Below are 27674 nucleotides of genomic sequence, written 5' to 3' on the forward strand. Positions count from 1 at the left end.
TATTTATTTCTGCACGTTACTTAAAATGATTTGATTCGTAATAAAAAGTTATATTTGCTATTTACAATGGAAGAAACTTCAATGGAAACTGACGTGCTCGAGCCCATTAATAAAGATATTACCAATGACTTACTATTGGAGTCTTTAAACACCGGCGCCGAAGAAGTTTTATTTCAGTATCCCACGTTATTTGGCGGCAAAACGTTGCTGGAACTATGCAGTTCTTCTTGGTCTAGTTCTCCAAAAGCTAGAGTGGACGTGCAGCCGTATCTACGGGGCTGTAAATGGTCGCCTGATGGTACTTGCTGCCTTTCTGTGGTGAATAATGATGGAGTACATGTAACTGAATTGCCTAGAGATTTGTATACAGAATCGGCGGCCCCAGATCGAACGATAGATGTGTTGGATTCTGTCATACATGTTAAGGAGGCAGGATTGGTTTATGACTTTTGTTGGTATCCCAGCATGAACAGCAGTATTCCTGCAACTTGCTGGTAAGTTATTTATGTAAGCCAAACCTTATTATATTTATCAAAGCCACACGTTAAATAAGTAAACACGGAATAATCTTACACATATCACCTCACCTACTCAGTTAGCTCAATAAGGCTATTGTTGTGGGTATATAGATATAAACACTTATATATACATAGAACACTCGGTGTAGTGTATTGAAATATGAGGGTACTTCAGCAAAACCAGTCTGGATTTGTCAGGTACGCAAGCACATGTGCTCTCCCGAATTTCGGCGATAATATCGCGATATAATAGTGGCGACGAGACAAATCGGTAGTAAAAGCGTGTATTAGGCTGTGTTAGTGAGTTTTTGTGAAGTGTGGGTGCAAAGTGCGAAAAATGGGTATTAAATTTGGTGAATTTGATATGGGTCATGGGTGCTGGGAAAACTACATTACAAGGTTTGAATTCTGTTTAAGTGCAAATGATATTGTGGATGCAGATAAGAAAAAGGCGAATTTGTTGGCGGTATGTGGCTCTCAACTATTTGATTTAATAGTTTCTTTGTCATCTCCAACTAGTATAGCGAACATAACCTATAAACAAATTTTGGAATTTTTAAAGGCTCATTTCCACCCCACACCTAATGAGATTGTAGAATCTTTTAAATTTCACTCAAGAAATCAAGAAGAGGGAGAAAAGGTCAGAGATTATGTGGCAAATTTAAGGAAAATGAGTATTCATTGCAATTTTACTGACTTGGACCGAACTTTACGTGATCGGCTGGTATGTGGTATTAGGAGCAAAGAGGTTCAAAGGAAACTGTTACAGTGTGAGAAGCTGACATTTACTCAAGCAACTGAGGTAGCATTTTCACATGAGAGTGCCACATTTGATTCCAGTATTATTGTAGTGCCAGGACCATCTAAACCAAACGTGGAGGTCGATGAACCTATGGAAGTAAACAAGATCACTAACAAAAAGATTGACAAACAGAATAAACCATGCTACAGGTGTGGTAGGCAGCATAGAGGGGAGTGTAGATTCCGTTGGAGTAAATGTAATGCATGTGGCAGAACGGGGCACATTGAGGCAGTGTGTCTTAGCAAAAATAAACAGGATGGTGGACATAAATCAAATTGTAATGGGTTGTATGCAAATGTGAACAATGTGAGAGAAAATAAAGTTGACCCTTATATGGTAAAGGTGTCAATTGATGATTCTATTATTGACATGGAAGTTGACACGGGATGTGCGTTTACTCTAATTTCTGAAGTGACAGCCAGACTCATTTGGAATGGAAAATTACCTGTGTTACAGAAGGATGATATTGCATTTATTACATGGACAGAAAACCAATTGAAGATATTAGGAAAAACTAAAGTGCGAGCTTCGTTTAAGGGGTTACAAAATGACCTTATGATCTATATAGCCAGAGGTAATGGACCCAGCCTCTTAGGGCGAAATTGGTTTCAACCATTCGGAATACGGGTTCAAGGAGTAATGCATCTGAAAATAAACAGTGAGGAAATTAAAGGGCTCCTACAGAAATATAGTGATGTTTTTCAGGAAGGTTTGGGAAAGTATAAAGGCCCATTAGTCAAAATTACACCGAGAGAAGGAGCGGTGCCTAAGTTTTTGAAAAGTAGACCCATTCCATTTGCTTTGAGGGAAAGAGTAATAAAGGAAATAGATAGACTAGTAGAGGAAGCAGTTTTGGAGCCAATTGCACACTCTGAGTGGGCTACCCCTATAGTACCAGTTCTGAAACCGAATGGTAATGTAAGGCTTTGTGGTGACTATAGGTCTACGGTAAATATGGTAACCGACACGGATACATACCCTCTGCCCACTCTAGATGAGGCTTTCACAGCCATACAAGGTGGCACAATTTTCAGTAAAATTGATTTAGAAAGGGCATATACTCAGGTTAGTGTGGATGAGGCAACAGCACAGCTATTAACAATAAATACACCAAAAGGCCTTTATAAAATGAAACGTTTAGCTTTTGGGGTCAAGGCGTGCCCAGGCATCTTTCAAAGACTAATGTCTTCCTTGCTTACAGGAATAAGAGGGATAGCTGTATTACTGGATGATATCGTTGTAAGTGGCACAGATGTCGCTGAGCATAACTCCAGGTTAGAAATGGTCTTAAAGAAATTACAAGAAGCTGGGCTAAGGGTAAACAAGGAAAAGTGTAATTTTGCAGTAAGAAGTGTGAAATTTTTAGGATTCCTCATTGATGAATGTGGTATACATCCTTGTGAAGATAAAATACATGCAATTGAGAGTACACCGGCCCCAAGTAATGTAAAAGAACTCCAGGCATTCTTAGGATTGCTTAATTTTTATGATCGGTTTTTACCACACAAAGCTAATATTGCTGAACCATTGTATAAGTTGTTAAATAAAGATGTGAAATGGCAGTGGAATATGCGGCATCAGAAGGCATTTGAAAAGTTGCGCAAGATGTTGTCGGGTACTGACACTCTAGTCCATTACGATGTGAATAAAGAGATAATTATGTCATGTGATGCGTCACAATTTGGCTTGGGCGCTGTTCTGGAACACGTGATGGAAGATGGATCTGTCAGACCGGTAATGTTTGCTTCAAGGACCATGAATGTTCATGAGAGGAATTATGGTCAGATAGACAAAGAGGCAGCAGCTATAGTATTTGGTCTTAAGAAATTCCACCAGTTTATTAGTGGCCGGAAGATTACGATCAGAACCGATCATAAACCGTTGCTGGGATTGTTTGAACCGAAAAAGCCCATCCCTAATGTTATATCTCCAAGAATGCTCCGCTGGGCTTTACTATTGAACTCCTATGATTACTCCATACAATATGTGGAAGGTAAAAAGCTAGGAAACGCTGATGCTTTAAGCAGATGGCCGTCCCGTGATCAATCGTCTGAAGAAGAATACTTAGGAGTCCTCCTCATAGAAGAGACTCCATCAGACCTGGAACTGTCAGCCAGTGAAGTGGCGAAACTTACAACTAAAGACAAGACACTAAGCAAGGTATTATACTGGATTCGAAACGGGTGGCCTAGCAAGGTGGATGCGGAATATAAGGTGTACTGGCAGAAACGTAACGAAATTTCAGAATATAAAAATTGCATTCTGTGGGGTAATCGAGTGATTATACCGGACAAAATGAGGCCGTATATCCTACAGGAGTTACACTCAAATCATGACGGGATAGTGATAACAAAAGCCATAGCACGAAGTTATTTTTGGTGGCCAGCTATAGACAAAGAAATTGAAAGTTTGGTAAGTAAATGCGAAACTTGTGCTGAAAACAGAAATATGCCGGCACAAGTGAGCCATAAGTGGATAAGGCCGGAGAAGGCGTGGTCAAGATTGCATATTGATTATGCAGGGCCATTTCAAGGGAAAACGTTTCTCATCCTGATTGATGCTTATTCAAAATGGCCTGAAGTAAAGATTGTTCCTGATATGAGCTCAGGAACACTAATAAATGTTTTAAGGGACATATTTGCAGAACAAGGTTTACCAGACACCTTGGTCAGTGATAATGGCAGAAGCTTTATTTCAGATCAGTTTAAAGAATTCTTATCAACAAATGGAATAAGACAAATCTTGACACCACCGTACCATCCGGCGTCAAATGGACAGGCCGAGAGGACGGTTCAAACGGTTAAGAATAAATTAAAGAAACAGTCCACACTTCCATGGAACGTAAAATTACCTACAATATTGTATGGGTTGCGTACTACACCCAATAGTACTAATGACAAGTCACCGGCGGAACTTTTAAATTGTAGGCGTTTCAGGACAAAGTTTGACCACCTTAATCCCCTCATATTCAAGAACCAAGAGGAAACGCAAGTATGTGACGAGAATGAAAACACTGAAGTTCGTTCATTTCAAATGGGACAGACGGTGTATTTCCGGAATTACAGTTCAGGACCACGCTGGTTGAAAGGAGTCATAGAGAAGAGACAAGGCATTTGTAGGTATATAATAAGATGGAACGGGAAGCTGATGAAAAGACATATCAATCAGATACAAGGTCATGGGGGAGAGGCGAGAGATATCCGCCAGAATACATCAGAAAACACTGGTCCTGAAATTATACATGACACGGAGGCGAGTAAAACATGTGAAGATAGTGATGACGATGAGGATATTAATGTAAAACTAAATGCTACTCCACCAGCCTCACAATGGGCTGATATCATAGGGATTTCAGGACCTCAGGATTATACGTTTAATCAGAGCCAAGAACGCATACCGCCAACCAACAAACGAGTAAGATCACCTTCATCACCACAAAACATGGAAGCCAAGAGATTAGCCATAGATTCCTATGAGAGTCTGTCAGAGTCTGATTATGAACAGACTGAAGATTCAAACTAAGACTTGTAGACGATGATACCTAGTTAGTTTAATATAAATATATATGATAGAGTGTAAGGACCGGACAGACAATTGAATAGTGTTAGTGAACTACCAATAAACAGTGAAACTTAGTGTTAGTGAACTATCAGTGATTAGTGGAACTTAGTTTTAGTGAACTATCCCGAGGGGAAGGCATGTAGTGTATTGAAATATGAGGGTACTTCAGCAAAACCAGTCTGGATTTGTCAGGTACGCAAGCACATGTGCTCTCCCGAATTTCGGCGATAATATCGCGATATAATACTCGGGAATAAATATTCACGATAAACACAAGTAAATGCCCTTACCAGGATTTGACCCCGGAACCTTGAGCATCACAGGCAGGGTCATTACTAACTAATAACGATTCTATCAAATCCACAGTACGAGCATTCCACGGGCTGGCCCGTACAAACGCATTTTATTGCCTGTGTTGTGACTTTTTTTTCGGCATTTAAAGCAGGCGATTATTTTTCTGTGCACATTTTTGACCATTTCTCATAGAAAAGGAAACTGTTATACCTGAACATCTTCAGAAAATTCGCGTTTGTACGGGACAAACGGTAGATAATTTCATGGAATGCTCAAGTAGTTATTTTATTTTTTGAATATTAAAATTGAATAATAGCATGTTTTTAGTTATAAAATACACTGAAATTAGATGAAAGACTTTTTAACATTGTGTCAAGTCTTAATTAAAAAGACCTAGCATTTTGTGAAATGATTATATTTTTGAATAATATTAAACAGGATAATTAATAATTTAATAGTCTTTGTTTAGTTGGCTGACAACAAGACAGAATGCTCCAGTTCAGATGTGGGATGCATTTGACGGTTCCCTGCGGTGTTCATATAGGGGGTTCAATCCTGTGGATGAGATGGAACCTGCTGTGACCGTGGCATTTACCTTAGATGGTACCAGGATTGTAGCGGGGTACAAAAAAGTGATACGGACATTTGATGTGGAAAGGTAATAATTGCACATTATAAAGTTCTATACCATGATAAAACTGATGGAAAATACTGAAACACAAACTGTTATCAAGTATGAAGCCTGATATTTGAATAGAATCATAATTACCAGAGTTTTGGAAGGGGGTGCTATTTTATGATTTGTTTAACATTCTTAAGTTATTTATGTATGAATAATCATACATAAGTAAATCATACTTAAGTAAACATAATCATTAAGTGGATACAAAACAACAATGATAATAACAACAACTTACAATAATATAATTGGGTAAAAAAAGCACACATTTTCCAACATCTAATATCTAGTGTATGTACACAGTCCCAAAGTTTGATCTGTTGACTCCATGTAAGTAAAGTAAAATCTAACAACCGGACAAGGGCAAGTCGGACTCGCCCACCGAGGGTTCCATACTTTTTAGTATTTGTTGTTATTGCGGCAAAGAAATACATTAAGTATCTGTGAAAATTTCATCTGTCTAGCTATAATGCTTCATGAGATACAGCCTGGTAGACAGACAGACAGACAGACAGTGGAGTCTTAGTAATAGGGTCCCATTTTTACCCTTTGGACACTGAACCCTTAAAAAACACACATTTTCCAACATCAGATATGTATCTAGTCTATCCAATGTTTGATCAAAGCGCAATATGGCCCTCAGGTAAAAAAGTTAGGAGACTCCTGATTAAGTCCATCAAAAGTGAAATCTTTTTCTTCTTCTTCTTCTTCGTGTTAGGGTGCAATGCCCAGTAAACACCCTTATCAAGTTGCGCAGTTGGTTCCTAGACAGTGCTAAGGCGCGTTCGAAGACGCCTTTTTGCTGAAGGCCTTGATAAGCGCTTTGGAATGGTTCAAACCTGTTGTTTCTCTCCAGAGTTGAATGGATATGTAGCGACAGTAGGTCTTTAGGGTGAGCCGCATTAGGCTTTTGTGAAGTGAAATCTAACAATCATTTCCTTTTCAGACCAGGCAGAGATTGCGCAGAACACAAGATCACATTCCCCGCTTCCTGCTTTGCCATGGACAGCAACATGCTGGCTGTCGGTTCTTGGAACACCACAATAAGCCTCTTCAACGTCAATGAAATGGGGGGTTATAAGAGCATTGGAAAAATGCATGGCCATTCAGGTATAAATAGCTTTTAAAATAGATTTTTAGACTTTTTTGGAATACTTTAAAATCTTATACCTTTAAACAAGCAATTCTTGTATATGTCGGACCCTGACACCAGAAAGACGTATTGCAGCGTTATAGTTCATTATTTTAGACGCCTGTATAAAATCGATTAGCAATGTTGAGCTACGTATTATTTGGTTGTAACAAAATAAATAAAGTTGCGTAGAGAGTAACGCCATCTATTGGCGTGTTGTTGAACTGAGATGACAGGTAGAAGGCTTTGGAACGTCGAGAGGTTTCTCTCGAGTGAGCGTAGGCACGAGTTGGCGTTTTTGTCGGTATGTTGGTAGACTGGTCGAGCAGGTTTGCCAACTTGACTGAGGCGGGAGCGGAGAGGCTCCGCCGCTGGTAGTTCTTCTTGATTGGACCGCGCTAGAGATCGGACGTACTCGTTAGCCAACCTCGTGCCTAACTCGCTACGTTCCTGAAGGTTTATACCTGAAGGATTATTCTGTTAGCTTATAGAATCCCGCGTTCTTTAACCATTTAGTTTTATTTCAAGTGTTATTTTGATTTCTTATGTTTCATTAGAAGCTTACTTTTGTGAAATAAAGAAATGATGTGTTATGTGTTGTTTTAACTTGTGTTGAAAAGATTTGTCCTTCTGAGTTTGTTGCCGGTCCAATATAGGGCTAAATTTTCTCAGGTCAGATATGTAGGGTTGAAGCCGGCCTAGTTTGACTTGAATAAAGATTTAAACGGTTCCTTTTTACTTTCATATCGCTCCCTTGAGTTAAAAATAGCAATTAGTTCTTTTAAACATTTAGTACTGAAGTATAGTAGGCACTAGTATGGTTAACGAGTCCTAATGTTTATTTCATGCACTGGTAGCAATGGTAGCGTACTGGTTTAGCTGTGAAGTAATACATCTAGGTACTACCCCCACGCGCCCACCGCCTTTGAGACCATCGGTATTCGACATATATATGTTTTGGGGATCTCTGAAACGGCTCTAAAGATTTCGATGAAATTTGCTATATGGAGGTTTTGGGGGGCGAAAAATCTAGGTCTTATCTTTGGGAAAACATGCATTTTTGAGTTTTCATATGTTTTCCGAGCAAAGCTCGGTCTCCCAGGTACTTATAATTAAACATGTATTAGCATAGAAAATTAAGTCACAATCAAATAATCATATTTAAAAAATGCTGTGAAAACTTAAATGTTTTCAAATAACACTATTATTATTTGTATATTTTTGTACTATGTTAAATTCCCAATTAAAGTGATTCACACAAAGAGGCTGCGATCTTACGTAATATATACGGAGCTACGTAAGTCGGCCCTGGGTAGTTAGTTTAGGTAAAGATACATTGATTGAGTAAGATGCGCAAAATCTAAGACAATTTCGTGCTATCAATTTGACAGGTAAACGAGATGGCGCTGTACAGCTCCTTACATTTTGCGGTAACTCTGAGTGGCAAAAGTTGACGTTTGACAATTCAGTGACCGCAAAACACATGGCGCAGTACAGCGCCATCTGTTTTGGATGTCAAACTAAAGGGGAACGTTTTTTTCTTAGACTACCTCTCTATAACAACTCTTGGTAAAATGTCTTTATGATTTGTAACAACTATTATTTGACATTTTAGGTGGAATAACACACATGAAATTCACACCAGACGGTCTCAAACTCGTGTCAGGAGCCCGCAAAGACCACAGACTACTAGTCTGGGACATTAGATACTACCGCAGACCACTGAACATCCTGAGCCGAGTAGTCAACACAAATCAGAGGGTATACTTTGATATATCACCGTGTGGGAAGTATCTAGTAACTGGGGGTACTGATGGGATATTGAAGGTTTGGGGAGTGGATGCTGTGGATTGGAAGAATAATTTAGATGCTACTGATGTTGAAGGAGATAATGCTACTTATAAGGTAAATATTGTGTGGTGTTGTAAGGTTATTGTTGATATGAAAAGGTCGAAAGACAGCTAGAGATTAAAATTTGTAACTCCATGTCCCTCCCCCTCCCCTAATCCCTAGCTCATTCAGCATCACGCTCTTGATTTTAACATTTAAATATCCAAAGATGCTCAAAGATTCAAAGTGTATTTAATTTTACATGTGACTGGAAATACCTATTAATTTATATGGATTTTTACAATAATTGGTGTATCCTGTACTGTCGCTTTTTAATAATTTAAAATCCCATTAGGCTGCATTTCCACCAGATATGTGCGAGGATGCGTAGCGAGGGATGTTTGTTAAGAACCAATAGAATCACTTCATATACCTATCGTCGGCAATTTGCTATTGGTTCTAAACAAACACCTTCCACACCTCATCCTCGCACATCTCTGGTGGAAACGCAGTCTAAAATAGGCATAGAATTGTTCTTCAGCATTTAAATTTCGTGAAAAAAACCTTTGTTTCAGTTTCCCCTACACAAAGATTGCTGCAACAGTGTGTCTATACACCCCTTTAGGCCCATACTGGCCACCGGCTCCGGCCAGTACCACTTTAAAGACCCTATTCAAGACGCTAGTGAAATTAATGAACAAGTTGAAAGTGTAAAATCAAGTGAAGACTTAAAATATTCGAGTCATGCTGAGAATAGTTTAGTGTTCTGGTGGGTTGGAGATGTACCTGTATTAAGTGATTTAACTTAAATTAAATTTCAATTAATTAAATTGTATTTATAGATTATCTGCGTATTATTTTCGGATACCAAACAATCCTAGAAAGAGTTGGAAAGGTGATGTTTATCTTGGTCGTTCAATCGCTACGCAAATCATGGAAGGTAAGTGTACTTGAATTCGTAATTTTTTATACTCCTAGCTAGTCATAGTTTTACTTGAACATTGCAAAAGGAACTATATAAAAACGTTTATAGCTATTTTTATACAGTCTTAATTTTTTTTATTTTTATTAATATTTGGATTAGTATTTAACAATACCACTTATTCGTCTTCCGTTATTTCGTTCTTAAAGTTCACAGTAACTACTTAAGTCCGGAAACTAAACTAAAACATAATCACGTGGGACTATACTACTGTGTTTCCGTAAGCCAGACTCATCAGCATTATTCGGGTGTTGAACCCAATCTCCACACACTAGGATATTTGTACAGAGTTAATCAGAAAACGCAACGTGCGAATCAATATGCAATTAGGGTCCACCGAATAAGATACAGAAGAAGAATAAGAGAATAAGAAATAAAGGCAACTAGCAGCCGAAGGCGCTAAGCGAAAATGATCTGAACAACCTTTGATTGTCAAGAAATTAAGAGCATATGAAACGAAATGAAAGATCTTTATTTTCACGCAACTAATATTGGCAACTGATGGGCATTTACATAATTGTGCCTATATAATAACAGGGGCGTTTGAACTACTTTTGAAATGAAAATTTCATAAACCTGCACCATGGTATAATAATATACTCCGCCTGGTACTCCATTCCCGTCTTTTCTAGGTCACCTAACTGACACGGGCTTACGTCATCATGCGACAGCGCTATATGATAATATGCGATAGCGCTATATATAGCGGCCATGTTGTTGTGACGTAGCCCCGTGTCACTCTGGGAATGGAAGACCATGTTTTATTAGACTATGACCTGCACCTTTAGCCGAGCAATTCTTGTATACCTATAGGTATATATATTTTGTTATTTATATATTTCGGGGATCTCGTAAAAGGCCCTAACGATTTCGATGAAATTTGCTATACGGGGTTTTTCGGGGGCAAGAATCGATCTAGCTAGGTGTTATCGCTGGGAAAACGCGCATTTTTGAGTTTTTATATGTTTTATTCAAATTTTATTGATAGACGATCAGTACGATCACACCATCTCGCATTTAGTTGACACCCTACAGTGCTTTTCTCTAACAACTGTCTCAACTCAAATCAAACATCGTTAGATTGTGCAGATTTACTCAGTGTTTTATTTAATGAAGGACAATTCTATCAGTCTCTGAAGCACCTTGATTTCTTTTGTCTTGGACTTCGTTTTTACTGCATGTACAGTCAGCAGGAAAAGTTGCTAAGCGGGCGAGGTGTTAAAATTACCTTGGCGCGCTCTTTTTCTCTTAAAAATAAAGTCGCGTCAAGATCATTTTGAACACCTCGCCCGCTTAGCAACTATTGCTGCTGACTGTACCTACTTACCATAAAATAACGGACGGTTTTGCATTTATTCTGCACGAGGGTATCGTTTGAAGTATTATTTTATGATCTTATTTTACATTCAGATTTTTAAACGTATTTTAATATATTCCATCTAGTTAGACCCAACCGCGTTGTAGGTACAATTAGTATTAAATTACTCGTATAAATACATAAGAACTTACTTGACTCCATCAATTGAAAATCCATCTGCCTGTAATTTAATTTTTCTGCCCACAATATTACTAGTGGCTCTGTGAGCTGTAGACCTCGCGAGCTGAGTTTAAAACTGAATAAATGTATGGTTCCGTTGTTTTGAAGAATTTAGAGAATCTAATTTGACCATAAAAACTTAACTATCAATTGCTTGCAAAATTCGGGAATTGGTTTAGATATGCGACCTGTAGAGACATACGAAACAATTTTTGGCTAACAGGCCAATTCAAACTTACACTGATATCAGAAAGACATCTAACTGATGTCATTTAGTTATCGTGCATTTCACTCGTTCTTGTCCGTACATGTATTGGCGCAAGCGAGACGCACGATGACTACTAAATAACATGATAAAAATATCATCCCGATGTCAGTGTACGGTCGATGCCCCTTAAGTATACACGTCGCCATACTAATTGTATAGAAAAGTGGATAGAGTTAGACCAAGAAAAGTCTGCAGAGATTTTGATAGCACACGCAGTTCCAATGTTATTTGTGCCAGTGTCAAAATCTCTGCAGACTTTTCTTGGTCTAACTCTACTTATGTTAGGAAACCAACATTACCTTTGAATTAACCTGTAAACTGCAACTAAGAAGCTTCGTGCGCGAGTGTGGCCCATAATTTCCGAAAATCATTTTTTCTTCGAGGCAATTACTCCGTTCTCATATTTTGCGTTGCCCATAATTTCCCGAAATCATTCATTCTCGGTAGCAATTACTCCGTTCCCATATTTTCCCAATGGTTTTCTTCCGCAATCGCCAATTTTTAATATTTTTAAATTAATCTTTTCCTTATAGTCTTCGTTCTTTTAAATATCTAGGATAATATTTTCTTGTTACTGTATGTTAATAGTGTAGTAATTATATTTGTTACTTGTAGGTATTTCACATACAACAAATATCAAAAACACTAAAATTAAGATTCGTTTTTAGGGTCATCAAAAAAAAAAAACCCTAACCTACCTATCTCTGGGAGCAGTTTCATTTTAAGGGTCATCAAAAAAAATAACCCTAACCTACCTATCTCTGGGAGCAGTTTCGTTTTTAGGGTCATCAAAAAAAATAACCCTAACCTACCTATTTGAAAAAACCCTGGTTATTTTTACCACTAGCATTAAAAAATATGGAGATAGAGAATATTTAGTTAGTGAATAAAAAACCTACTGGTTATTTTAACTGCTAGGATTAAAAAGAAAAGCGAATAAATTGAGAAAAGGAAAATTTAGTTTATGAAAAAATGTACACGAAAAATTAAATAAAGCGAAGAAATTCCACTGGGAAAAAATGAGAACGGAGTAATTGCCTCGAAGAAAAAATGATTTGCGGAAATTATGGGCCATTTAAGCGAGGCGATCCAAATTAAAAGGCTCAAAGTCTAACTAACATTATTGTTAGTTAGACTTTGAGCCCGGGAAAGCGCAACGTACGAGCAACCTACAGCTAGTTCCCTGAGCCCAAGGTCGACCACTACCCTAGGCAATGTTAACCCCTGCGATTTATGGATGGTGACCGCCCATGCTATAATAAGTGGAAATTGACTCCTGGAACAGCCATGCCCTTGAACTAAAACCGCTAAAAAATGTTTAAACAAAAACTCAAACGAATACGCTTACCTCGCGCTTCGCGCTCGCTTGATCAATCAGCAATACGATGTTTAAGTGCAAAAAATAAATAAAAAAATTTGCATTTACTGGGGATCGAACCGGGTACCTATCCCATATCCTTGCTTGTAAGCGTCTTTCCAACTGCGCTATGATAGCATTTAGATAAGCTGACGAAATTTGGTTACTTATTCTCGAGTAAGAATTTAAATATCTAATCTAAAGAGAATAAAGTGTATAGGGGACGTGCATGAACTATAGGGGGCAGCACAGGAGCCGTCAGATCTTTGGCGCGAAGCGTAGATGTGTAGTTTATGATTCCGATGTAGCCCACGAGATGGCAGAACCTACTATGCACAAGGAAACGTACTTACGAGAACGGTAGATGGCAGAACTTGTTTTGGCAATGTACATGTTTCCGATTCAGGCCACAAGATGGCAGACCCTCCAACGCGCACGGTCCCTATATGTAGTAGAGGGTTATTGTCATACTAAATTTTGTAGTCACAGTAAATTTACTGCCATCTTTCGATACAGGATTAAAATGAAAATGAAAAAAAAAACAATAAATGTATATATGTATGGATAAATGATTTTTTTTTATTTTTAGAACGCCATATGATTTTGACCCATGTTCTTTTACTGATATGAGTAAAAATTGTTAAATATAAAATGGTGTCGCCATCTAGACGAGCATAGGCCAAAGGTATGGCGCCGTATATTCAAGAATCAAATTTTCTTTAAAGCGCAAAAAGCCATCATCTGTTGCAAAAAATAAACGAATGCGCTTAGCCCGCGCTTGATAAATAAAAAATACGTTTTTTTTTTCATTTTTTCTAAATAAAATAAAAAACAACAATTGATACGAAATTTAAGTATAAAAAAATACAAAAAGTTATGAAGCAGCATACAATTACTGGGGATGGAACCAGGGACCTCCCTATGCAAACAAAAAAGCGAACGTTTGCAAAATGCGCCATGATAGTTCTTACAAAAGGTGACGAAATTTAGCTACTCATTCTCAAGTAAAAACTAAATATCTAAATACCGCCGAAACCAGCGATACAAATTTTCTGAATTTTTGGCCATTTAATCTATAAACATATATCAAAAAGAAAATACTCTTATGATATCGATACGACTATTTGTTTAGGCGCCAGGTATCATGACTCCGCCATTTTTAAAAAATTCCAAAAACCGGATTGACAAATAAATTTTATTTAGTCATAAAATTCGGTCACAAAATTTCACGAGAATCGGTTAAGAATTGCGACCTGTAGAGGAGAACATCCGGACATACGAAAGCAAAATGCCCGAGTCAAAACGTAGACCTTCGCTTCGCTTCGGTCAATAAGTAGTGCGTGGAAGAAACTAGTTTTAACTAGTGAAAACGCGTTTTCACTGAGGCGATAGTCGGCGATACGAAAAACTAGTTTTAACTTGGGAAAACGGGTTTTTACGGTGACATACCTACCTAGTAACTTACACGTAGGTACTCGTGACACTGGAAAATTAATAGAAAGCCATAAAAATATATAAAAAAGTACGCGGAGCGCAGGCAGCAACGTGACGGGTGCTAAGCACTGTTAGTGCCTAGGGCGGCCAAAATTTACGGCTCGATTCGGGAAATGAATTAGAGACTCACTAGATTTGAAATAGTAAAGATATGTGACGTTCCACGGAAAAAGGTACCTTATGGCGGCTGGCGCCGCGATTCCGGAAATGAATTAGAGATTCACTAGATATGTAATAGTAAAGATATGTGACGTTCTACGACAAAAGGTACCTTATGGCGGCTGGCGCTTACGTCGCATAGAGCCGCAATAATATTGGAGCGGCGTTAATAATAGCGTAAGCGCCAACCGCCATAAGGTACCTTTTGTCGTGGAGCGTCACAAATCTTTACTATATCGTATCTAGTTAATCTCTAAATCATTTCCCGAATCGCGCCGTTAGTCTAATTATCTAAATCATACCTATATAAATTGACAATTTCAAAGCTTGATCAACTAAAGTTACTTCAACCTAGGCTAGGTACTACTGTTACAAGTAAAAAACATCTAGAAATGCGCCTAAAATACCTGAGCCTAAGTGCTAAGCCTGTCGTAAATCAAGAAAACGGACAGGACAGTCGTAAAGTGGAGTTTGGAGTTAATTATTCATTAATGAATTGCTCGGCAAATGCCGAAAGTCCCAAGAGACCGTACAACCAAACTTTAAGAGGCTTAGGTACAAACTTTTACTTGAATCGAGGACAGTTAAGGTCTGTTAAGGTAGTCTCCTAACGATATAGGTATGTATTGTTAAGTAAGGTTGACTAAACATAAAGTAAGCCGATCTGTCGAACAAGTTTGAACATGATCGGCTCACTTTATATTTCGTCAACTTTACCTAGGTACAGTTCTACAGTTATAATTTTATTTACCTATACATTATTTTATTACTAATAATTTATTAGATAAGTAGGTACGCAGTTAAAAATTAATTACGATATGTTTTTTTTACATCATACTAATTACAAATGTAAAAGTATATGGAAATAATCTTGTTTTTTTTTCATTATTGGCAGAAGTTTAGGTACTTTGATGCGTTGTTCTATCAGCTACTAATGCTACTATTGAAGCTGACTGTACGAGTGTACGCAGTAGTACGTACGTGTGCTAGGAAATTTTGTTGTTGTGGATTCGCTGAATATAACTTCATAGAAAATGCCACGGGGAAAATCGGCTAGAGGCGTTTTATTGCCGTTTCATTCTATCACGCGTTCACTTCACGTCACTTGCATAGGCTAAAGGGGCCCACTGATTAACAGTCCGCCGGAGGTATCGGCCTGTCAGTTAGAACAAAATTTTGACAGTTCCGAACAACTGACAGGCCGATACCGTCCGGCGGACTGTTAATCAGTGGGCCCCTTAACTTAAATATCTTACCTACTCTCGTGTTGGTGAAATTATTTTGATAAGAGTCTGTTTATATGGGTCGATTAGCAGAAAAATGTTTCAGTAGTAAGGTTGATTTCGCTTTTTTTGTCGAATTTTTACTCCGTAAGATATGGATAAAATTTGGCTGGTTTGAAGATCTCTCCATTAATTACGAAACCTAAACTTGTCCCGAAAAAAATATAGGTATGTAGGTACTTTTCCGTTGAGTTACGAAAAGATTTTCGTTCGTAACTCAGTAGAAAAATATTATTTTAGGACATGTCCGTATTGTGTACGGTGGAATTGCGCTTAGTGAAATAGTACAGATGGGGAACTATTTAAAAGTCTCCTTTTGTTTTAGAAAATTGCCCAATTGTTAGAATGATTTTCAAAACACAGCTTTTTGTTATTATCTACCTAACCTAGATACAATTTCTATTCGCTGTAGGTAGGTATGTATATACGTAATCCACCTAAAATAGAATTAAACATACAAAATGAAATACTAACGTCAGCTGTTAGTTTATTCGCAATTGGATTTACGGATATATTGCTCGTATCCTTTTATTACCTAATTAGGTATTTTTCACCACACCAGCTCGGAAAGGCTTACTTTGCACTTCAAAAACTGATAGCAAAGTTGCATTTTATTCACATGTGAGGCAAAGTAATCAAATGCAAATGTTGAGTTGTTTTCTTATGTTTGCTGGTAGAATTGACTTTTAAATGATGATTTTGGATGATAAATATTTAAAAACATTCATTTGGATTTGATTTGGTTTGATTTTGTTTGATATTTTACATTTAATATTTGCTTCGGATTGGTGTGGTGAAAAATGTTGTGTTTCACTCGGGGGCAAATTTTGTTTAACCCTCGTGCTTTGAAACACTCGCAACGCTCAAGATTCCATTTTCGAACCACTCGCTACGCTCGTGGTTCAATTTTGGAATCTTTCGCTTGCTCGGGTATCAATATTAGCACGAGCGGTTAAACAACAACTTTGCCCCCTTGTAAAACAAATAACTATTATCCACTATCCGTAACTTACTGCTGAGACATTCAGATTTTATCGCGCTAGCTCCCTAAAACAAGTATTTTCTAGTGTCCAAAATGATATCGAAAACTTTTTGGATGCGTGCTCTCGTTCGTTTTAGCTCACAACTACGTGTGTGACTGCGACGCCCTGATAATCATATTGAATTGGTATTATATTGCTATAGATTTCTGTCGCCAAACTTATTATTACCAAGGGTTAAGAATTTCCGCCCAATAGGCGAGAATTTCGTAGGGCAATAAAACATGAGGCATATCGACATTTTGTCTTATCTGACGTCTTACTTCGCTTTAGGATCATTTGCAAAAGTGATCTTTATGTTATTAACCATTCGGTCGATTTTGCTACGATAATGTAGAGAAAGATACGATGTTGACTTAGCAGCCAGTTTGCTGAAGATTGTGATCTCGCGGAAAATGGTCAACTACGAAACTACGAATGATCGCCCTCATGTGATTTAATATGGACTTCCACTTCAAGTTCTCAGCATATTTGCGTCTACTACTACCATTTATTTTTAATTAACTGGTTTTGGATTTTTTCATTGGAATTTGGAAATCCAATATGATGGTTAAAAATTAGACACAAGATTTTCTCCTTCAACCAATACTAATTTAAATTAAGTAACAGTAGAATAAAAAATACTTTGATCTGAAAAACAGTCTGGCATTTCTAATGTCGTTATGATGTGGATTCAACAATCAAAAGAGAATCTGTATAATTTCTAAGAAAAGTAAATAAGCTCTGTTGGAATCCAGTTTTTCTATCAATAATATTTGGTGTTTTTTATTTATTATTAGAACATAAGTTACAGAACTTTAGTCTGCGAACGAGGGTCGGTGTACCTACGGGATTTCAGCCTCCTAAGTATCAAATTCTAGAAGTTCGTATTTACGCCTTAAGTAGACTGGCGTGTAAAACTAAATCTACAATAAAACCCGACAAGTGCTAGTCGGACTCGCCCACCGAGGGTTCCGTACTTTTTAATGTTTGTTGTTATAGCGGCAACAGAAATACATCATCTATGAAAATTTCAATTGTCTATCTATCACGGTTCATGGGATACAGCCTGGTGACAGACAGACGGACAGACAGACGAACAGGCGGAGAGTGGAGTTTTAGTAATAGGGTCCCGTTTTTACCCTTTGGGTACGGAACCCCAAAAGTATGTCTGTCTTAGCTATGTTTATATTTATTTTTACCGCAATAAATAATTGTAATTACAAATTCTACCACCTAATTGATATTTTGTCATTATCACCCCCTAAAGAAACCCTAGCCTCCCAAATGGCCCGTCCAGTTGACCAAAGTGTAACGCTAGTAGAATTTATTGTCCGCCGCGATATAAGAGATAATGAGGGTCCCGATGGACGTCTGGCGGGGGCACAAGTCAATGAGGGTTTGCCACCGACATTTCGTGTTTTTTTAATAATTATATATGTAAAATTTTACAGGAAAGAAAGTTTAATTCTGACAAGCTTATACGAATAAATGATTCATGATTTATTCGTAGGTATCATACTTATGTACATACATATACCTAATATAATATTTACTGAGCACAAGTCAATGAGGGTTTCGCCCCTAGTATTTCCTATTTTGTTTTTAAATAATTTTCTATGTAAAATCTCATAGGAAAAGCCCGTTTAATTCTGTCTAGCTTTAGTGAATAAGAATATATGTAATGTTTCCGAGGTGTAAAATCTAAGAAGTGTTTGACAGTTAGACAGTTACCCGAAATAAATGGCGCTATATGGCGCCATATGTTTTGTGGTACCTGAATTTCCAAACGTCAACTTTTGTCAGAGCTATCTAAATTAACTGTCAAATTAGAGGCACTACTTTGTCTTAAATTTTACTCATCTTGTAGAATATTAATTCTACAATCACTGACGGATGGACAATGACGTATAATACGGACTCCTAATCATATTCCAACTCGCTCTTGACCAGTTTTAAAGCGAAAACGTCTTTACCGGCTCAGCCGGCCTAGCCAAGGTGACAATCGCTATCGCTTCGACAACGAAACCCTTTGTGTCTCTCTATCACTCTTCCATATTAGTGCGACAGTGACAGTTGCGTTTCGATCGCTACGGAGCGTTATCGATTGGCATGTTGTCTACGGGGCCTGAGCACTTTTTGTGATGGGGAAAAAATGTCAAACTCGCGAGAGCGTAAGACGTAAGACGTAACCCTCTCTTTCTACCGCGCGGCGAAAATATATGCCTGAGCCTGCTGTTTCATTGAGGCGGCGCAGGGCGCTTGCGTGTCGTCACGTGTGACGGACACTGTTACAAAGTCATTGAGTTTTTCTTTTTTGATTTAAATGCCATCTAGTGAGTTTCCCTCAAACTGGTACTAATATAACTCTAGTACTCACAGTGATGTGCTTAGGGGTTTCATGTAATGCGACGAAATAACGCTATACTCCAAAACGTAATTCAAGACCAAAAAAAGTAAGACAATGTTGCCACTTTTTACTAGCGCGTCTTGTATTTATGTAAATATAAGTAAATAAAAGTACTTTTTTAAATCGTAGGAGTATAATTACTAATAAATAAATTATCTTAGCGTGATTATTTATCAAAAGAAATTTACTATATTACAAACAAATTATTGCAGTGGCAACATTGTCTTACTTTTTTTGGTCTTGAATTACGTTTTGCAGTATAGATGGCGTTAACCTCAATCGACTTGGCGGGGGCACTGCCGTGCCCCCAGATTATACATAGTACGTACATAGTGCTGCAGACATTTTGCACTAGATGGCGCTGTTATTAATATTTTGAGTTACAATATCATTTAGTTTTCACTTCTGCCGGCACCCGGAGTGCAACCCGTTGTTTTTTTTTTATTATTTCTCTTATTACCTTTTTTTTTCTAATGTATTTTGTTACCAATTCTATACCGCTCGTATGTAGGTAGGTGAAATTTAAGCAGCCGAAAAACTTTTTTCGCAACGTAAATAAAAATCTTTCGTCTCCTAACTGCCTCGTTTTCGTGGAAGTTGCCAGTTGTCGACACTTGAAAACTTTGTAAATACATGTTATATTTTCTTGAAATCTGTAGCACCTACGCTTACAATGTAATGGGGAAAACATTCGCCCTGAGCCCTGATAACCCCGAATAAAACAGCCCGCCCGCCACTCCGCCCACACCTCGTTAACAGTTAAGTTGAAGAATAATAAAATCCATGAAGAGTAAATTTACTTAACGTCGCTTTGCAAAGTCAACGGCCTATATAAGCGCTCCCGATTGAAAATAATGCAAAAATACATTGTTTTTTTACTGCGTAACGTCCGTTGTAGAATGTGAAACAATGAAAAAACATCTATGATTTATTTTGGCTACTGCCTTTAAAGAGTAAAGATATAATTAAAGGCTAATATTGGGTACGTGTACATGTAGATATTTACTGTACATTGTATAAGATTATTTTAAAAAACTGTTCCAAATTCTAAGTAGCTACATCAAACGGTCTTTGAGAAAAACGCATTTAACCGATTCGCAAGACCGAAGTGATCCCATAAGAGCTCCGCGAACAGTTTTGTGCGGAGCTCTAAAAATGAAATGAGCATTACCTATCATATTTTTTCACAGACGGTTGCTATATTATTATTTCACGGACAGTTACTACTCGTATAAGCATATTAAATTAGAGATTATACATATTTCAGTATTTACAAAAGGCTGCTAAAAACTTTTCAGATTCAATTTAAACGTCCCCTCGTGACTACGTACTCAAACTTTGCTAGATTTACATAATAAAAGTACTTAGTTACACAAAGTTTGGGAAAGTTTTGCTTTTTGCATAAGTTTTATATTAACTGTGATTTATGATTTTATTTAGTCACTGAGTCGTAGAACCTTTACGATATTTTTAATTTTTACGTTATAATTTAACTTAGGCATAGCATTTATTTTGTGGCCAAAAACAAAATGGCGCGGGGAAAAGAAAATTAAGTTTAGTTTTATAATTATCTATACATATCTATCTATACATATAATAAAGCTGAAGACGGTCGAAAGTCTGTACATGGAAGATATTTGAAAAAAAGTTGGCTGGGGATACTTAGAATCGATAACAGAACACGTTCCAAAAGTTTTTAGAATTTTTGTCTGTTTGTCTGTTTATCTGTTTATCTGTTTGTCTGTTTATTTGAACGCGCATCACGTGAAAACGGCTGAACGGATTTTGATAAAAACTTTACAAATCTGTCGAGAAAATTCCCGGCCAGGTTATAGGCTATAAAAATTCAACCCCTAAAAGGGGGGGTAGCCACAACACTCGATTGACTTAATTTTGCCCCTGAATCTTATGGCGCTACTTAGGAAGGAGGGGCAAACTTTTTTCAAATATTTGCTACCACTATTGAGTACCCTGGTAAACTAACAGATGGCGCTGAATCTAATACGTTGTGACATGAATAAGCCACCGAGGAAATATTTTGCCAAATTAACTCTAAGTTTAGAAGCGGGGTTACGGATATCAACAAAAATAATTGAATAATTATGTTGATTTAATAAATTAATAATACAACAAAATTAAACGATAGTAAATTAATTGCCCCTCATTGCACAGTGCCATCTTTTGGGGAACTGAGTAAGCATTAAGTAATCAAGAAAACTAAAAATGAGTTTACATAGTTACGTAGTGGTAAAATAAACACACATATCAACACGCGTATAATTGCATAATTATTTAAAATTATAAATTTTCTCCATCATAAATTATACCTAATCGTAATTATATCGCACCCATATCAAATCCATATTCATACGGAGGTATCGCCTCGCACTTAATAATGGCCACGAAGGTGGGTACTTTGAAAAAAAAAACCATTGACCTCTGTCATTTGCAGTGCCGGATTAACCCATGGTATAATAATATACTCCGCCTGGTACTCCATTCCCGTCTTTTCTAGGTCACCTAACTGACACGGGCCTACGTCATCATGCGACAGCGCTATATGATAAAATGCGATAGCGCTATATATAGCGGCCATGTTGTTGTGACGTAGGTCCGTGTCACTCTGGGAATGGAAGACCATGTTTTATTAGACTATGGATTAACCCTTTTAAGCAAAATAAGCACTTGCTGCTTAGGGCACCATCCATCCAACCATCATAGGCAAAAAAAACGCGCAGGCTGCATCAGCATTGCAGTCGTCGTGGAGTAGGTACCTACATGAAACTTTTATAAACAAACAAACAAACAAACAATTTATTTATTTGCAAAAAAGGGTAATTACAGGTCTTATTGTTATACAGTATTATGTTCCACCTTTTCAGCTGTGTACAAACAGCATGCAAATCCATAAAGGCATCTTAAAAAATATGTAGTTACATTTGAAAGCTTTAACATTTTATTAAAATTATCAAATACTTTATAATTACCTACAGCCATTTATATAGTTTTAACCATAACCAAATCGATTACAGATAACATTTATTTACAAATTTACACAGGTCGTTACTTAATCTACGTTATTTAAAAAATCTTGTATACTATAGAAACACCGATCAAGAAGCCAATTTCTTAAAGTTTGCTTAAACTCATTGCCTTCGAGAGCTTTTATTTGAACAGGCAACTTGTTAAAGATCACAATACTCATATTAAAAGCATTTTTTTTTATAAATGCTGGTCATACATCGTGGCTGATTGAGGAAATTTTTATATTGTGGTCGTGGATTAGCACAAAACAAGTCTGAACGCTTTACGAAATAATTTGGAAATTGCTTAACAAAAGTACAAATTTTTTATATATATATGCAAGCCAAAGGCAAGATGTTGAACTGTTTAAACAAAGGTCTACAACTGCTGTCTACAGGAGCATTTGAAATTACACGTATACATCTCTTTTGAAGCTTGAATGCCCTTTCAACATCCACAGAGTTACCCCATAGGATGAGGCCGTAGTTGAGAATGGATGCTACATGACCATGATAAGCTACAAGTGCAGCTTCACGAGATACAGAATCGCGTAACTTTCTTAAGGCAAATACAAAACGATCGAGCCTTGAACATATTGATGTTATATGTTCTTTCCAATTTAGATAAGAGTCGATATATAAACCTAAAAATTTAATTGAGTCAGTTTTCTGAAGAGCAGCACCGTCAAGGTTGATATTAAGATAAGGAGGGATTGCCCCATATGAATGGAATTGCATGTATTGAGTTTTGGATAAATTTATGAGAAGGTTGTTATTAGTTATCCAATTATTAATGTCAGTCAAGGCTTTATTAACATCTGCCTCATATGAACACGGATCTTGACTCCTTACTATAATAGTTGTATCGTCCGCAAAAAGTATGGATTTGGTCTGTGTGGCTTTAGGAAGATCGTTTATAAATATTAAAAATAACAGTGGACCTAAATTACTACCGTATACGTATATACGTGTACAATTACCCATCTAATAACGAAGGGTCGTAGGGATCAAGTAAGAGAGTGAGGGTACGTAAGAACATCTCAAACGCTTTCGATTTGACCTTACGCGGAGGCCCTTAAAGTCATGGAAAAAAATCATGCTTTCGGGCTTGCGGCCAGCCGATTTTTTCGACATAGGTTACCGATTTTATAGCGAATTTTGCTCTCTTGCACGCCAGATTTGTCGGCCAAGCCGAGTTGCTCCTTAGCCGCGATCCTGAGACCTAACTGTCAAAGTGTTATAAGGGGCCCCGTGAAAGCCGAAAACTAAAAGCATCCTATCAAGTAGCGCTTTCGAGTGAAGCTAAAGAGCGAGCAGTAGAAGAGTCGTGATTACATGCATAGATTCGATTTCAAGCCACTCTTTTGCAGTTCGGCGTAAGGTCTTATGCGAGGTCTTCTGCCTTATGGCAAAGTTGATCTTCTACCTTAATTACACTTGGGCGTGGATCCAAATCCAAGCTTTCCTCTTTCGCAGCTGGGCCTTCTGCCTTGCTCACACTTCACATTCACTTGGTAAATTCCAAGCTCTGCTTTCTTGCATCTTTTCTGTATGAAAACAACCTCGCTGAGACCCTTAAATATCGAGCCCCATGCGAAGCTAGGCTGATAGAAAACTGTCCCATCCCTTCTCCGTATGAAATCCTGGATTCGCGCCTGGTTGGGACTAAAAGTAAAAATGTACAACTGTCTATCAAATTGCGTTATATATATCGAAAAGTTTACGCGTTTGCGTTTACAATTACATTATAAGATATAATAAAGGTGACATTCGGGTGGCGACTGCAACAGCTTTACTCTGTTGTAACGTTACTGCTGCAGCACTGTCAATTTTCGTGATAAAATTATGTGACTGATTTCCATACCAAAAAGAATAGATAGTATAGAGGGGTCCTGTCATTGTAAATTTTGTAGTCACTGTAAATTTACTGCCATCTATCGACACACGACTAAAACTCAAAATGAAAACGTATAAAGTTATCAAAAAATGTATATATATGGATAAATGATTTTATTATTTTTATATCATTTTGATCCATGTTCATTCACTGATATCTATGTGTTAAAATTGTTAAATATGAAACGGTGTCGTCACGCCATCTAGCCGAGGATAGGCTAAAGGTGTGTGCGGCATCTATTCGAGAATGACTTTTACTTGAATTCCGAGGCACGTTTTTTCCTTAGACTTTATTCGTCTTATACGAAGTTACATATGTCTTTGTCCATACTAAAAGTAAAAATGTACTTCAACTGCCTATCAAATTGCGTTTTTATATCGAACAATTTTAGCGCTCGCTTCGCTCGCGTTTTCAATAACTTTCTAAGTCAAATTGCGTTTATTATATCGTAAAATTTTCGCGCTCGCTCCGCTCGCGTTTTCAGCAACATTATGAGATATGATAAAGGTGACATTCGGATGGCGACTGCAGTCGCATTATTCTGTTGCAACGTTACTGCTGCAGCACTGTCAATTTTCGTGATAAAATGATGTGACTGATTTCCATACTAAAAGTAGAAATGTACAACTGTCTATCAAATTGCGTTTTTATATCGAAAAATATTCGCGCTCGCTTCGCTCGCGTTTTCAATAACTTTCTAAGATATGACGACTGCAGCAGAATTACTCTGTTGCAACGTTACTACTGCAGCACTGTCAATTTTCGTGATAAAATTATGTTACTGATTTCCATACTAAAAGTAAAAATGAACAACTGTCTATCTAATTGCGTTTTTATATCAAAAAAATTTCGCGCTCGCTTCCCTCGCGTTATTAATAACTAGCTGTGCCCGCGGCTCCGCCCGCGTGGAATTCGGTCTGTGTCAGTAAGCGGCTAATTTCTAATCCTAATTTCTCTCCCTCTCCCCTGGAGGCGGAACTTGAAGTAGGTAAAGTTGACAGATGGATATGCTAGAGGACTGTAGTCCAGATAAAATATTTTACAATTAGGTACCACTAAATAAAACTACACTCCAGAGTCAATAGTTTTTTCGCCCTTATTAAAATTTTACACGTGATTTAAACGACAGAGTAGGTAGTAGGTGTATATCGGACGATACAGTAAGCCGTAAGGTATACGCGCGCGAGCGAAAGCGAAGCGGCCTGCCTGTGGCTAGACCGCCACTCACCGTGGTCTTCTTCAGACTCCTGAGGAAGACACGTGCCCCTTGTAACCTCAATGCGTTGCGAGACTTTCGGGAATGATTCGATTGTTTTCGGGAATGCATGGTAATGCGTATAAAATGCGAGTCCCAAATCATTTGACTCCGCAAACGACTAGTGCCGGATTAAGATATCTTGATGCCCTAAGCATTTCTAGACCATGGTGCCCCCTCTCCCTAGGGTCATCAAGATTACATTGAATTTTTTTTGGTAAATTGAGTGACGTTCATTGCCGCATTACAGCTGAGAATGGAAATTAATCACATCATTTTATCACGACAATTGACAGTGCCGCAGCAGTAACGTTGCAACAGAGTACCTAATGCTGCTGCAGTCGCCATCCGAATGTCACCTTTATCACATCTTAGAATGTCATTGAAAACGCGAGCGAAGCGAGCGCGAAAAATTTTCGATATAAAAACGCAATTTTATAGACAGTTGTACATTTTTACTTTTAGTATGGAAATCTGTCACATCATTTTATCACGAAAATTGACAGTGCTGCAGCAATAACGTTGCAACAGAGTAATACTGCTGCAGTCGCCATAGCTTAGAAAGTGATTGAAAACGCGAGCGAAGCGAGCGCGAAAATTTTTCGATATAAAAACGCAATTTGATAGACAGTTGTACATTTTTACTTTTAGCATGGAAATCAGTCACATCATTTTATCACGAAAATTTACAGTGCTACAGAAATAACGTTGCAACAGAATAATGCTGCTGCAGTTGCCATATCTTAGAAAGTTATTGAAAATGCGTGCGAAGCGAGCGCGAAAATTTTCGATATAAAAACGCAATTTGATAGACAGTTGTACATTTTTACTTTTAGTATGGAAATCAGTCACATCGTTTTATCCGGAAATTGACAGTGCTGCAGCAGTAACGTTGCAACAGAGTAATGCTGCTGCAGTCGCCATATCTTAGAAAGCAATAGGAAAACGCGAGCGAAGCGAGCGCGAAAATTTTTCGATATAAAAACCCAATTTGATAGACAGTTAGACAGTTGTACATTTTTACTTTTAGTATGGAAGTCAGTCACATCATTTTATCACGAAAATTGACAGTGCTGCAGCAGCAACGTTGCAACAGAGTAATGCTGCTGCAGTCACCATATCTTAGAAAGTTATTGAAAACGCGAGCGAAGCGAGCGCGAACATTTTTCGATATATTATTAATTTATTAAATCAACATAATTATTCAATTATTTTTGTTGATATCCGTGTCTTCTAAACTTAGAGTTAATTTGGCAAAATCTTTCCTCGGTGGCTTATTCATGTCACAACGTATTAAATTCAGCTCCATCTGTTAGTTTACCAGGGTACTCAATAGTGGTAGCACATATTTGAAAAAAGTTTGTCCCTCCTTCCTAAGTAGCGCCATACGATTCAGGGGCAAACTTAAGTCAATCGAGTATTGTGGCTACCCCCCCTTTTTAGGGTTGAATTTTTATAGCCTATTGTATTGTAGTTCGGGCGATTTTCCGCAACTCGACGTCTTGCGCCTATTTTGCGTGATAGGGGGTGGACTAGTCTTGCCAGCCCAGCTCCTCGAGGAATCCTATCAGACCTTTGATGTTGAGTAGGACCTCGGGGAGGTCACTCGGGGATCCGAGATGTTTTGCCCTGTATGGGGCCAATCCGCTGCATTCCAACACCACGTGAGAGGCTGTTTCTTCTTCCTCCATGCATCCACGGCATAGGGGACTGTCTGTGACACCTGTTATAAAAAGATGTTTGTTAAAAAGTCCATGACCTGTTATGACACTGGTTACCATACTCAGTCGAACCTTTCCTAGTTGAAGGAGCGCCCTTGTGAGCTTACCGTTCATGCTCGGCATGGCTTGCTTGGCCTGTCTGCATCCAGTTTGGTTTAGCCAGTGTTCTGTGTGTAGTTTCCCTGTACGTGCCAGCAGCATTGAGCGTACCTTACTAAACGGTATCGGGAGGATCGGTTCCGGGCCAATCGCCCCCGCACCCGATCCTTGTCTGGCGAGCTCGTCCGCGGCGTCGTTACCTCGGGATCCACTGTGTCCTTTGATCCATTGTAAGGTGATCTTATTGTTCTGACATACCTCCATTAGTCGTTCGTGGCATTCGTGTATAAGTTTGGATGTGACTATATGGCTTTTTAGGGCCATTAAGACTGCTCTACTGTCGGAGAGTATGCG

At 38.0% G+C, this 27674-nt stretch overlaps 1 protein-coding gene across 1 annotated transcript; it reads left to right on the forward strand.

Annotated features, from left to right (window-relative positions):
• LOC134797110 (telomerase Cajal body protein 1 homolog) lies at nucleotides 1–9660 on the forward strand. The gene is made up of 5 exons (XM_063769344.1): nucleotides 1–494; nucleotides 5645–5833; nucleotides 6801–6964; nucleotides 8602–8891; nucleotides 9392–9660. The coding sequence occupies exons 1-5, from the start codon at nucleotides 67–69 to the stop codon at nucleotides 9623–9625; spliced, it is 1305 nt and encodes a 434-aa protein (XP_063625414.1). The 5' UTR covers nucleotides 1–66; the 3' UTR covers nucleotides 9626–9660.
• The last annotated feature ends 18014 nt before the right edge of the window (nucleotides 9661–27674 follow it).

This window comes from Cydia splendana, chromosome 14 (assembly GCF_910591565.1).
Source record: "Cydia splendana chromosome 14, ilCydSple1.2, whole genome shotgun sequence".
Taxonomy (NCBI): Eukaryota; Metazoa; Arthropoda; class Insecta; order Lepidoptera; family Tortricidae; genus Cydia; species Cydia splendana.